Consider the following 14,505-nt stretch of genomic DNA (forward strand, 5'->3'; position numbering starts at 1 on the left):
GTCTTTTATACTGGGCAGAAAATATGATCATCTTATGGAACATCTTCAGTATGTGTTAATAATCCCGTGCAACAGACCACAGAATGGGTCACGTTGAAGGGACCACAGTGGTCATCTGGTCCAACCTCCGTGTTCAAGCAGGGTCATCTCAGAGCAAATGGCACAGCATTGTGTCCAGATGGCTTGTGAATATGTCCAGTGAATAGCTCCACAACTTCTCTGGGCAACCTGTTCCAGTCACCTGCACAAGAAAGTGCTTCTTCACATTCAGGTGGAACTTCCTGTGCATAATTTTCTGCCGGTTACCTCTTGTCCTATTGCTGGACACCACTGAGAAGAACCTGGATCCATCCTCTTGGCATCCTCCTTTCACATATTTATAGACATTAATGAGGTCCTCTCTCAGTTGTCTCCTCTGAAGACTAAACAGGCCAAGCTCCTTCAGCCTGTCTTCATAAGAGAGATACATACAATAATCCTATTTCTTTCCAAAAAATTCTCCTAGATATTTGTCTTTTATTAGAATACAGGCTTACTCATCATCTCCCATCTCAGACCTTTCATTACCCATCGCTTTAGCGAGTATTCTTTCTGGTCCATTCTGTCTGTGTCGCATCTTAACCACAGCTGGAGGTCAGAGTCCTCTACTTCAGCTGCCTAAAATATATGAAAGCCACAATACTTGGGAGCCTTTATATTTGAGAGATACAAAACCTTGCAATGAAAGGGTATCATTCCACCATCCCATTATCCCCCTCCCCCCTCTCCTTTTTTCCTGTTAAAGATGCAGCCATAGGAACTGGGGAGAAGATCTATGAATGTCACATCTTGAATAGTCAGTACAGAGTTGCAGGAAGTTCAGTACAAATAATCTGAAGCAACTCATGATACAGAGAGAGTTATGAAGTCTTAAGGGTCAAACTTAGTCTAACCAATGTTGGTGGAACTGTTGGATAAAAACCTTTGTTTAATAAGTAGCACGATCAAGAATAGCAAGAAGTTTGGATCCACCAAGAACAAGTTGGAGAATTACAGGAAAACTATTCTAGTGACTTCTGATCAATTGTTGAAACATTTCTTGAACATTCAATATTCTGTCAGATTTTCACTTTCAAAAAGACTTCAGTGCCCTCCTGGAGCATAAGAGAAGATTTCTCTTCAAAGACACTTATGCTGTCCTCTGGGGAAGATTCAAATGAATGGGCCTGGTTAGCTTTGAAAACAGAACAACATGAGAGAAACCAAGGAAAGGATAAGAGAATGAAATAGTACAGGGAGAAGACAAAGAACTTCTTTCTGTTTTTCAAATTCTAAAAGCCCAAGAGGGACAATTCTGGGAAATTAAAGACAGCACATTAAAAACAGACAGAAGGAAACACTTTTTCACATCATGTGTGGTTAAAACTGTAGAAAATATAATTACCACAGGAAGAATTACAGTCAAGAACTCAGCAAGAATCTGATGGGTTTGCAGACGTATAAGGATATCAAACATATCAAGAGCAATTTAAAACTGCTGGAAGGCACATGTATTTCTTAAGGAAAAACTGTCCAAGCATTTTAAAACTGCACAAAGACATGTGCTAATCAGATTGAGAGACAAAGAAAAAGGTCTCAGCAAGATAATGCACCCACAGGATGCCGTTAAAGAAATGGCACCTCCTCTGAAATCCTTTGCATTCATTCTCTTTCTCTCCCTTTAAAGAAGCAGCACGGAAAGGGACAATATCTGCCACACTGAAAGGCCATTTCCTTTACGGTATTGTCCAAGATGAAAAGGTGTCTGCCAGCCATTCTCCCAGCAGGCTGGCATTTCAGCAGTCTTCAGCTTATCCCATGTGTCTGGAAATGTATATTTGCCTTGAAATTCATAGAGCTGGTTCTACGATTAGCTGGATCCTTTCTACTTCTCTGAGCTCAGATTGCTTTTAAAAGCAGAAGGCACCATATGTAGTATATCTGTAATTTCCCATCTCACTTTTTTGCATGACTAGTCACAGTAATGATGCTTACCTCTTGTTATGTCACGCTAACTGTACCTGCACTGTCATGTATCAGAAAAAAGAAAACCTAAAAACTGTGAGGTTTATTAATTTAAATTAAAGAGTTTGTCAATAGCATAACTGAGTGCAAGTGAGGCCAAAACACAGGGAGGTGTTACAAGCCACTTAGCAGCAGCATTACCCTGATGCTGGATTTATAGCCTTCCTAAACAATACACTGCAGTGCATTTTTTTTCTAGGACCTCTTTTTGCACCAATTTTAGTCTGCTACTTATATCCTGTCTACCGAGCAGGAAGCGATTATTCCCTTCCTTTTTGTAAAGTGAACTCCAAATTATATGCCAGTATTGCTGACACCAGTGCTTGACGTTGCCCTAGCAATCAGACAGTAGATGGTACTTGGTATATAAAAAAAATTAAAAAAAAAAAATCTGAAGCATAAGGAATGTCACAAACTCAAGTTTGGCACGACTGGCTTGAAACTCTGAAATGCTAATAATAACCCTGACTTAGGGTTATACATATTCCAGCTTCTACTGGAATGAACAGTTGCTGTTACTATGGCTTCAATTGCCTCCAGTGTTAAGATCAGATGAATCCCATGTCCTCCCTCCTTATACTCCTTTCAGTGACTGAAACCTTTCCACCTTATCGTTGTTCAAAATGAAACCTTCCTAACCTCTCTGCTTCATAGCCAGCCTTGCAAAGATAGGCTGTACCTAACAGATGGGGAGATACATCCTCTGTAGAGACTGTTTTGATAGGTGACACAGTACTGGAGTCACATCTTTGCCTTCAAGTCACCCCATGTTCCTACACTGAGACTCACAGTACAGCACTTCACTGAGGGAGAAAAAATGAAAAAAAAAAAAAAAAATTCACGTGCTGCCATTAATCCTTGCATCAGTCATCAACTTTTTAGGGACAAAATCTCTCTGTCTGCCTCTGAAGCTGTAAAAAACAAGTTCAGAAATAAAGTAATATGTCTGATGTAATATAAGAATAATAACATTAAACTACATTTGACTCCATGTAAACCACCCAATTCCTCTGAAAACATACAACCAGGAAAGATAAAACTAATTTCTATTTACACCTTCACAAAGCTTAGCAAACTTGCCCTGAATTCTAAAACCAAATGTTATTTTCAAAACAAGAGGGGAGGGGGGGAAGGGAATGATACAGTATTATTTCACAGTAAACTGTAAAAGCAAGTTTTTAAGCATACAATGCTCTTGCCAGTTCTCTGACAAAGACCCTAAAACTAAAATCCCAATTTATTTTCCAAGAAATGACTATTTACCACAATATTTCTTCTCCTGTTTATTCATTTGATTTTGAATAGATAGCGATACAATCCACACAGGATCAAGAGAAGTGGAAAATGTACAACAAAACAGTTGTTTCATTCCACAATTTTCTACAGGAAAAATATCACTGCTAGGAGAAAAAATATAATCAGCATGAACTGATTTAATGGGGAGACACTCATCAGACGAACACTGGAAGATTGCAGAAGCAACAGAGAGTTGAGGTGAGTAACAGGATTTGGATTAGGATATGCTGGAAGTCAACTGAGTTTGTTGTATAGGTTGAACTTCTTTTTTTCACTTAGCAATAATGAAATACTGTTGGCCATGTATCTTCCTGATAACACAATATATTATCTGTAATTGAAAAAATATACCTTTTTTGTGACTCAGAAGAATGAGGGGAACAGTTCTTCACAGAATCACAGAATGAACTACGTTAGAAAAGACCTTTGAGATCATCAAGTCCAACCTATGACCTAACACCTCCTCATCAACTAAACCATGGCACTGAGTGCCACATCCAGTCTTTTTTTAACACATCAAGGGATGGTGACTCCACCACCTCCCTGGGCAGACAATTCCAGTGCCCAATCACTCTTTCAGTGAAGAATTTTTTTAACCTAAACTTACTCTGGCACAGCTTAAGACTGTGGCCTCTGGTTCTGTCAGCGGCTCCCTGTAAGAAGAGATCGCCCGACCCCCACCGGGTTACAAACTCCTTTCAGGAAGTTGTAGAGAGTGATAAGGTCCCCCCCTGAGGCTCCTTTCCTCCAGGCTAAACAACCCCAGCTCCCTCAGCCATTCCTCAAAGTGCTTGTGTTCCAGGCCCTTCACCAGCCTTGTTGCCCTCCTCTGAACGCATTCGAGCATCTCAACGTCCTTCCTAAACTGAGGGGCGCAGTACTGGACACAGCATAATGGAAAGAACAGATTGAGAAACATACGCTAAAGAATACGGAAATTTCCCATTGATGTGTATCAATTGACCAACCAAAGAAACTCTCTTACAACTTTAAACAACCTTTAGCAATTTTAGCAAGAAATTCTAGCTTTCTCATTTGTTGCTGGTGGGGGAGGCATATTTTGAACATCAGACTTCTAGGATGCTCTTCCTTGAGGCACCACTCACCCAAGGAAACCTTTCAGCATGTATCACAGGTATAGTGGAAATCTGGTTTTCATTGACCTTTCATTAGAGTATCTTCTTTTTTTCCTTTTATTTACCATTGACATAAACAGTAAAGTTCTGTAATGTAAATAGTGATTGTCATTTTGTTTAACTTCTCCTTTTCCAATTTCAGCATCTTCTTACTCTTCAAATTCCAGCAATGCTGTAATCATTTTTGCTGTTTCACATTTAGCCCCACATAAAATTGTAGTGTCAACAGATGAAGATCACTCCAGTCTCTGAACCATAAACAGGATCTCTACAAGAGGATACACCTCATGTGACAGCATGGTTTACAACGAAACCAAGCTCAAGGACTAGGAGCACAAAATTTTCAAACAAGTAAGAGATTCTTTTTTGACCAAATTTGACAAGATTAATAAAATTACCTTGTCAGCTGGGATCCAGCTCCAAGACTGCCCAGTACATCACCACTTAGTACTGCCATCCCTCCAGACTGCTTCCCTTAAGCAGCAGTGCCCTCAACTCAATTTTTAGCAGCAGTTAAGAAGAGGTTCTCTGAAAAATGTTGTGAATTGCAAAGCTTTGATTTCAAAATATTTCATGAACTCCTGACTCTTTCACCAAAACTGGCTTAAGCACATCAATTAAAATATTTACATTTAGCATATTATGCTGCACTTCTAAACACTGACTAGTTTAATACCTAACAAATTACATGGGTTTGTTGGATCAGATTATTTGGTTAAAGTGCAGAGGTAGCTTCACTTTCAGACATTACCGAATTTATCCTTACCTTTCTGGGTATTTCACTCCTTTTCCGGGTATCTTGGAAACAGGTATAGGTTTTAGTTCCCTACAGTTCCCTGTAGGTCAAAGTCGCCCTGTGAAGAAGAGGTCACCAGAAGTGGCTAAGGAATTTTAATCTCAAGAAATTTCTACGGCTTTTCCAGCAACTATCGCGGCTTCACCCTGCACTCCTTCGTTAACCATTAACCAGGCGTGGCCCTATGTCAGCTTTATCAGCTGCTCTTTTTCAACACGGGAAAACCAGAAAACCTGTGGGCTCATCCAGCCGCAATTCACAGCCATTGCGAGACGAGGGACGAGGGATTTCTCACTTATTCACAGCGCCTTAGGTGAAAAATCCAACGAGACGTGGGATGGAGCGAGCCAGCAGCCCTGGCACATCCTGCCTCTGCCGGGGCTACGCCGACGAGGATGTGCACGCCACGGAGATGTCTGGCGAGTCACACGAGCAAGCGAGCGGGACAATTCGGGAAACCCCAGAGCCAGAGCTCCCTGGGCAGCGGCTGCCTGGCGGCTCCCGCCTGCCGGTGCTTCAGGGGCACTGCCGACAGGGCGAAACCCTCACGTCCCCAAACCGGGACATGCTGCTCTCGGCGGGGACGGGGCGAGCGCCGGTGCCAGCCGTGCGCCAGCGCTGCCATTTGCAGCAGTCGCCGCGCCGGAGGCACCCTGGCAGGGCTTGGAGCTGTTTTACAGCGGTTTCACAGGAGACGAGGCTCAGGCTGCCGCCATAAAACAAAGGAACCCCAAGCAAGGGGCAGCCCCGCGCCCTCGTGTAGGGCAGGCCCGTGCTGCGCGCCCTCTGCCGGCCCGGGGCAGGGGACGGGAGCCCGCCATGCCCGCGGCCCTCCCGCCCCGGCAGCCCGGCCTGCTCCAGCTCCGGGGGCGGCACAGCCCGGGCTGCATGTCAGCTGGGCCGCGCTGGTGCGACTTACTGCAGGATTTAGACTTGTCAGAGTCGGAGACTAGAAATCAGCAAAATGGCATTCCATTGTCCCCAGCTCCTGTTTGTCAGAGGCGGTCCGCAGCCCCTCCGGGCCCCTCGCAGGGCAGCAGCTGCCCGCGGCCAGCCCGGGTGAACCCCTCACTGGGGCGGGACGGAGCCCGGCCACCCTCTGACGCCTGCTGCTGGATCCTCCAGGGTGGGATGGAACCAGGCTGGGCACCAGCGTTTGATCTCATCAATGCACAGAAATGCCTCAAAGGTGGGTGTCAAGAAGATGGTGCCAGACTTCTCAGTGGTGCCCTCAGAGTCAGGATGAGGAGCAATGGCCATAAACGAAATCGCAAGTTCCACCTTAACATAAAGAAGAACTTCTTTACATTGAGGGTGGAAAAGGCTGCCCGGAGAGGTCGTGTAGTCTCTGTGTCTGAAGACATTCAAAACCCACCTGGGCACGTTCGTGTGTAACCTGATCTAGGTGACTGTGCCACGGCAAGGGGGTTGGACTGGATGGTCTCCAGAGATCCCTTCCAACCCTAAAAATTCTGTGATTTACTCTTTCCATTCTCTCCCTGCCCGAACAGCAGTGGGTGGCTTGGGAGAGCCTCGGCAGCTCCCAATGTGCCCCCCACTCCTGGCCTGCCCACCACAGCGCAGCACTCTCCCTCCAGCTTCACCCTTTTCTTGCTGAAGCAAGAAAAATCACCTGGCTTGAGCAAGTGCACGCCCCTTTCTGTTCCCCAGATGTCAATAGTGTAAGGAAAACCTGTGTTTTACCCAGAAGAACCCTTCACAACACGTCCCTGTGCATCGCTGAACAAAAATGCCCAGAGATACCCAATGACATGCAACTTATAGTATACTCATTTCTGACTTGAAAGGGAGTAGCACCTATTCTCTGCTTAATGCTTATTTTGGAGGACATCTCGAAAGCTCAGTCCCTGTCAATTGTGACCTGGTTTTGAGGCTGAATGAAGCCAGATGCTATTCTTGAACAACTTCAGAGCCCTGATGGACTCAGCTGTGCTGTGGCAGCCCCCACACCTGCAGCAAACCCTGCCAGTGCAGGGGAAGGTACAAGAGGACAGGAAAGCTGTTGCTGACCCTTGAGGCATCACTCCGTGGGGTGGGGTGGGGTGGTAGGAAGCAAATGCAGTACTTACATGGCTGTTTTGCTAAGGGCAGCCTTAATTCATTCATAGGGAGCCTCCAGTTGACTGTAGAGCAGGTTTTCTTGGTCGTTCCTCAGGTCTTAACTGCTGCCTTCAGTTGCTGCCTTCTGTATGAGCTAGCCCTCATGTGGGCACATTACTGGATCAGATAAAAAATATCTCTAGCCCTTGTCTTAGTAGTGGACATGCAAGGAAGATGTGCTGTCAGGTAATGATTCTTCCCCCAAAGACTGCTCCTGGCACTTGGTGACGTATGACCAATGGACTTCCAGAGAAAAAGGTTTTTGTAGTTATTATCCATCAACTGAGTTTCCTCTGTCATGATGTCATAGAAGCCCTTTGTGAAGCCATGTGAACTTTTGCCACATGCTACATTTTGTGGTGGACAATACAAGAGATTGATTGTATGAGCAGTTTATGAAGAAGTACTTCTGGTTTTCCTGAACTGGTCCTCTGAATACTTCAGGTGACTTATGTATCAAAAATTACCATAATTAGGTGTTTTGTTTCTGCTCAGCTGCCTGTGTTTATCTATAAATCTATTATACTATCTCACTGAACTGTTTTATTATATATTTGATTGTTCCTCTGACCTTCATGTTTGGTCTTCCATTTGTACTGCATCCTAAGTCTCCTTTTCTGCTGTCATTGGAGTTCCTGCTCTCATACTTTTAGTGAGAGAGGATGCAATCCCTTCCCAGGTACATGTGCTTCTCTGAAGCACTCTGTTTTCTTGAGCAGGTCAAATGTTTGTTCCAGCAATTGATTTTAAGTATTCTGAGACAAAGTTTGTGAGCCTTCAATGACTTTCACCCTTGTTCAGCCAGCTGTTTTCACAAACCTTACTATCTAGTGAAAGAAAAACTCGAATTCTATCCACCAATTCTATAATTACCAATTAACATTCTTTCATAACTAGATGTGTTGTGGAGTTACTTTTCAGCTCTAATCCTTGCAGCTTGGCCTGTTCCTGTATTTGTTTTTGATTCTATGAGTGCTACAGCAACCTTTTGAAAACTATGAGTTGGTGAGAGTGACACAGCACATTATTATCATGCACAAATTCAGCAGCAAAGAGAAGTATTATGAAAGAAATCAAATAATGAAAATGTCTAAATAATTAAATTATTTAAAAATAGGATGTGCCTAGGGTTCTTTGTGGAGCAATGATACTGTACAATTTCAGGACTGTGCCCATTTGCTTTAACCATCATTGTTTTTGGCAGAACCATACTACCACCTTCCTTTCTTCTAAAGGCAGTTGGACAGGCTGTTTTGGAGAATGGGCAGGTTGTAGAGAACACCAATTACCAATTCTCTCCTTGGTAATGCAAGATGCCAGTCCTTACACCTCTGGAGAATGTGCTTCAAAGGGCAAATATGATGGGAGTCTATGTAGAAGTGTCCTCACACGTTTGAGGATGGGAAAGTAACTCTTAGGGAGTGGTGTGCAGCACTCAGGGCATCACAGCACTGTTCTCTGTGTTCCTAGTCACACCCAAACCACGCCTTGGACAATACTGCCCAAGAGTAATTCTTTTCTCCCTTCCACTTCCCTCCCTGTCTCTCTTCTGATCTCTGAGGAGTTGTACCTCTGAGCACAGCCAAGCTGAGCTTCAGGGCCCATAAAGCCAAGCTGTATTTTTGCTCAGGCCAGCAGCTGTTTGTAATTGCACCTTCTTATTCCCCAACTGTGGCACCAGGATCTTGCAGCCAAGGGATGGAAAACACCTGATTACAGAAAAGCATAACAAACCTGGGCAGCTAACAAGTGTTTTAAGACCCTGTTAATCACAGCTCAGTGTCCTATGTGAACCTGTGTTTCTTGCTAAAACATCTGCTGATATCTGTGCAAAATGACGTGCAATTAGAGCAGAATTGTCTTTGGGCTAAGAGTTTGCAATGTGTGTTACACAAACTAATTAATTTTGTAGTGTCAGATGTGCTTAATCACAATCTCTAATTAAAATCATATAGGCCTTGGACATAGTTGTGGTTATGTTGGATTTTCAAATACTAATTAAATTGTATTTCAAGTTAAGAAGGGAAGACTTAAGATTTAGGATGCAGAAGCAACTCAAATGAAGGCAGCATGGATATTTCAGAGGAAGGTATCTTTTCTCTCCATCTGCTGACATTGTTACTGATGTTTCCAAGATGTCAGAAAAATAATGAGTGAGACACAAAGCAGTCTACAGACTGGACATTGCCAAACCAGATTAAAGCATTACTAAATTAGCAATAACAAAGACCATAAGTTCAACTTGAAGGGAAATGGCTCACCTGGTGATGTTTTTCTCATCTGGTTTTGCAGGTACAGACTGAAGCAACAATTAGCATTAAAGGAATCCTAATGTAAGGGTTCTTTGTATCAGGATGAAAGTCCTACAGCCACATGCTGTAAAACATGAGTCTGATAGGAATTTATTTACAGGCCCAAATGCATTTAAGCTGTTTTGCCTGGTGAACTTCATGCTAGAATGCTTAATGTGGGATCAGATGTCTGATCATGTCTGTTGTTCTGCAACTAATGAAAAGAAGCACAAACCTATCAGGCAAGTAATTAAAATCTGTACCACAGACCCATTTCTGGCCCAGACTAATTTTGTACTGGTCATGTTCTCGTAGCCCAAGTACCCACTGCTAATGCCAAGGGCCAGATTTCACAGGTATCATTTTGCATCTGCCACAGAGGTGGACAGTTTGGACAAACATGCTGACAGCACTACCTTGCCACGGGGCAGGCTTACTGAGATCTTCTTACTGTGTTGCTTTTTTTTAATGCCATCTTCTTGTCTCTTCCAAATGCAATATATACAATAAAGCAAGGTGGGGTTTTGGTTTTGATTTTTATTGTTTGATTGGGTTTTTTTTAAACAGGTTTGTGTAGAATTATTGTCTCTGACTTTTAATGATCATAGTGGGAGTCAGTTTAAATGTCAGTATGGCCTCCTCTAGCCAAGCAGAAAATAGGCATCCTCAAACCTTTTGTTAGCAAGCAGTCCCCTTTATTAATTTAGTGAAAAAAAGTAAGTTACTGCCTGCAGGATAGTCAGTTCTAAGCACTTTAACATGCATGCCCAGATAGAAAAAAAATTGAGGAATATCAAAATCCAAATGAAGTAGTCTGCCTCTGTGTGCTGGTGAATGAATTTTATGATGCTAACATATTAATTAACTCATGATGTAGTGCAATATGGAGACATCACATGGAGACATAGCATGCAGAAGCCAGAGTGGAATGCATTTGATGGCTTCTATGGATTAACAAGGAGGAAACAGAAAAGGATTGTCCAAAAATATAAAAGTGAAATATTCCAACCTTCTGTTTTTCTATCTGTCAGAAGAGAACCACCAATCCCTCCACCCCACTCTTCCACCCCCCTGGATTCTTTAAGTAAAGATGTGTTTTGTGCAGATGGTGCTTTTCCACCCAAATTCTGATAGACCACTCAAATACAAGGACTACAGGGGTAAATAATTGCTTTCTGAAAGTACTATTGAAAAGTTTTCTGATCCAACAGCTATCAGGCCAATAAAGTGTTTTATAAGGAGTGTGCATTTTCAATGTGTTATAACTTTATGACCTGAAAGTTGGTCATAGTATGTTGTTCTGATATGATTCTAGCAGCCTTCCCAAATGAATGCTGTAAATATCATAGCAGAATATCCCCAGTAATTTCTCTCAAGAAAAAGGAGTGAATAAGTTCTTTGCTAAATAAAATGCAGTCTATCCTAATAGGAATCTTAAAGACAGAACAGCCAGAATAAAGGTGGTATCTTTGAGATTGTGCTTTCCTCTTCACATTTCTTAAAAGCTGTTTAACATGTCCTACCCAATTAAACTGAATTAAGGCAAGAGATACACAGTGTAGTGATATATCCAAAGGACGACATTCATTCCAATATAAAATGAATAGCATTGTATTAACGTTTATTTCTAATTACAAGAAACAGAATATCAGTCCCTTATTTGTACAAAAATACCTGAAAGATTACAATTAGGTTCACAAGCCAAAAAGCTATTTACAGTATGAAGCAAAGCATATTGAATAAAGGTTTTGTCTCTTAAGTTAATACCTTTTGCATTCCCTGAAACTTTAAACTTTATTCCATTTTACAGTCACTAAATCTTGCATTGTGACAATATAATTTACGATAAGCAAGTCTTGCCACTGGAAAGGTGCATTGATTGGTCAAACTGTCAGGTATTTAGTGCAGAAAAGATAAGACAAAACATCTAAACTGAGGCACGTGTTTCTTCAAGATTAATTAACAAATAAAAAGGTTTTTGTACTTTAACACCTATTGTAACATAACTTAACTAGTAACCTCATTACCAAAATGGTTTGGCATTTTCCTTCTCAACATATTCAAGATTGCTACATGAAGTATTTATTTAGAAAATAAAATCACAGGCAAAAAGATAAAAATTCAACAGGCTCCAAAACAACCCTGAGCATCCCCTTTACATTCATGTCATTTAAATACAAAAATAAGAGTCAAATGTCCTTCAGTCCTTGGTATTCTGAGCTGGCAGCCAGCTGAATCTGTTGGAAAACTAAGGTGGCATTGACTGTTTTCCAGCAGAAAGAAGACAAAGCAGTGATCTGCTTAAGTAATATTGTTGCCACTATGAAGGTGGTCACTTTCTCAAAACAGCTCACTTTAGCTGGGAAGAGTACAAAATACTAAGTCAACCATCTACATACAAAAATCATGGTTCATAGTCAAACTTTTATTCTCAATTTAAATAAGATGCAAAGTTTTTTTTTATTTTTTTATAAATATGAAACACTGCAAATACTATCTGCCTACTGGGAAAAATGCATGGTTGTCACTAAGCTATGTAAACAGAAAAACTTAAAACTACAGCATAAATGGTCTTATTAAACTGGTAATGTAGGCAATACAAGTATCTTTTTTCTCCTAATAGGGGCCAAATAGAAGCATGCAAAGTGAAGTCAGACTTAAGTTAGCTTAATTTCAAGGTTTTAAAATACATTGTCTAGAAAGCAGGAACACTCATTTCACTATGTACAATTTAAAAAAGCAAAACAAAACAAAAACAGCTTCTACTAAAAACGAAATCAAGTTTCTTCATTTTTAGTATCTAGACATTAAATGGAAAAAAATACTAAATGTGTTCTGTAAACTAAAATACAGTGTTTCTATACCATTGACATAGTTTAAGCTGATATGGACGACTCAGGCAGGTTATGGTTTGTCTTAAGCTATTCTTAACATTACATGAAGACCTAAAAGTGTAGGATTGGTTTTCCTTCTTTACCCTTTCAGATGGCTAGGATTTCAAACCCAGTGGCAAATATTAAGGATTAACTAACCTGTGTAAATAATTTACCATTTTACAAATGCTCCGTTCTGCACTACATTCCCAGGGTGGAATACTTCTTACTGTGGCTAATGGCACCAAGCACCAGGAAGTTATTTCAGTTCAGACAGTTGCTGAAGGAATGGTTGGTTGCAACTGCAGGATCAAGGTGGGACTTGGGTCTCACTTTAATACTGATTTATCATCAGAAAGAGTTATTGAGTAAACATTAAAGAATTCATTTAAACATTAACAACCAAGTAGTTCTGATGACAAAACAGCACCAGAGCAAGATACATGCTTGTCTGCCACAGGTACTGGTGTGCACTAGCACACTTGACACAGGGATCACCAGTTACCTCAATGAATGATATTGCCAGCAGTTACTTCACAATCAAATCTGTTTCTATTCCCAGCATGTTCCTTCTCACCATGTAAACTTTCATGGCCCTACAAGAAGCAGAAGGGGTTCAATTCTTCTTATGCCCTATCCCCAGGAGAGCGTTGTGTCACTGTAGCTTTACTCTATCGAAAGAGCTCTTTGAAACAGTCTGAAAATTCAAGGAGCTATAAAGCTAAAAACACTGGGTTTTAATTTTTTTTTATTTTGTCATACTAAGACTACCTGCAGAAGAATCTTCTCACAAAAAATGGTGGTTTCAAATACAAGTGTAGTCATTCAGTCCTACTCTATTTAGTAACAGTAAGTTTCCTCAGGAAAACAGTCAAAAGGCTGTAAAAAACAAACCACCACTCCAATAATAAAAATTTGTGCATAGAATCTAATACAGTCTCTGCATGACTGGATGCCACTAATATGCCATCAACATACTACAGCCATAATGCTACAAGTCAACAGTTTTAAGAGTACGTATATTGGTGGTATGTACTTTTAGAATTGTGTCCTCATTGCTTCTTCAAAGACATCGGCAGATCATTGAACCTCAGGTCTCCAGAGAAGTACTGAGACATACGCGTGCACACACACACACACACACACACACACACACACACACACACACACACTTCTTGATTTTCTTCTAGGTCCTTTTAGGCTGAAGCATTCCATACATTTTAGGGTGTAGATTAATACCCAACTCCTGCATGAATTTAAAAAGCCACATCAGCTCCTAATATAGGCTGCATACAATATCCGAAACAAAGTAGGAGTGCAAAAAAAGTGATCAATACAAAAAGTAAACACACTAGTCTTAATTGTCAAGATTATTCCAGGGCAAGAGTTCTTTTCAAAGATTTCTCTTCACACTTGTTCCTGTTAAGTGGCCCAGCCAAGATAGTTTCCAGTTTTGTTTCAAATTTACTCATTGTTTTACAGACCCTCCCCCCATTTTTGGGATGCTGGGACACTCAGCAGCAATCACTCTTAGGTGTTAGACAAACCAGCAATCTTGGTCTGTTGGCACCTGTCGAATCCATCCCTTTCAGAGTCCCAAGGTGCATAATATTTATTTTTTTAGCCAACTTACAAATCTGCCAATTCCCCAGTGTCAACGTTCTCTTACATTTACTCTTCTAACAAATCCAGTCTTCAGCAAGAGTCAGATTTGAGGTCATAAGGCCACTCGGATGCAGTGGTGTTTGAGTTTGCAGGGCAAGACTCCTTTATTTAGTTGATAGAATTCAACAAGTTGGATTAGATCACTGAATTTGGTGTTCCCATCATCCAGACTGAAAAATATCTGTCCATCATCTTCACACTAGGAAAACAAAACATCCTTTTCAAGTTAGGCTGCACATGAAGAGATACACAAGTGGAAAAACCTAGAGAGTACCACCAGTGTG

The 14,505-nt window shown here is 41.3% G+C and overlaps 2 protein-coding genes across 8 annotated transcripts in view; both read right to left on the minus strand.

Annotated features, from left to right (window-relative positions):
- DDC (dopa decarboxylase) overlaps positions 1–7,815 on the minus strand; it is a 74,241-nt gene extending 66,426 nt beyond the window's left edge. Inside the window, exons 1-4 of one of the 2 annotated variants that reach the window (XR_008432255.1) lie at positions 7,362–7,815; positions 5,242–5,329; positions 4,874–5,003; positions 30–657 (exon numbers count right to left, since the gene is read on the minus strand). The gene's annotated coding sequence lies outside the window, so the exon portion shown is untranslated. Of the gene's footprint in view, positions 658–4,542; positions 4,744–4,873; positions 5,004–5,241; positions 5,330–7,361 lie in introns of those variants that run through there. The other variant, XR_008432256.1, reaches the window with a different exon arrangement.
- A 3,463-nt stretch (positions 7,816–11,278) lies between these two features.
- The window catches only part of GRB10 (growth factor receptor bound protein 10), a 146,322-nt gene continuing 143,095 nt past the window's right edge, over positions 11,279–14,505 (minus strand). For all 6 annotated transcript variants that reach the window (XM_053957031.1, XM_053957074.1, XM_053957038.1 and 3 more), the window contains one exon: positions 11,279–14,420. In XM_053957031.1, coding sequence (XP_053813006.1) covers positions 14,274–14,420 — 147 coding nt within the window. In that variant the 3' untranslated portion in view covers positions 11,279–14,273. The remainder of the gene's footprint in view (positions 14,421–14,505) is intronic.

This window comes from Vidua chalybeata, chromosome 1 (genome assembly GCF_026979565.1).
Source record: "Vidua chalybeata isolate OUT-0048 chromosome 1, bVidCha1 merged haplotype, whole genome shotgun sequence".
NCBI lineage: Eukaryota > Metazoa > Chordata > Aves > Passeriformes > Viduidae > Vidua > Vidua chalybeata.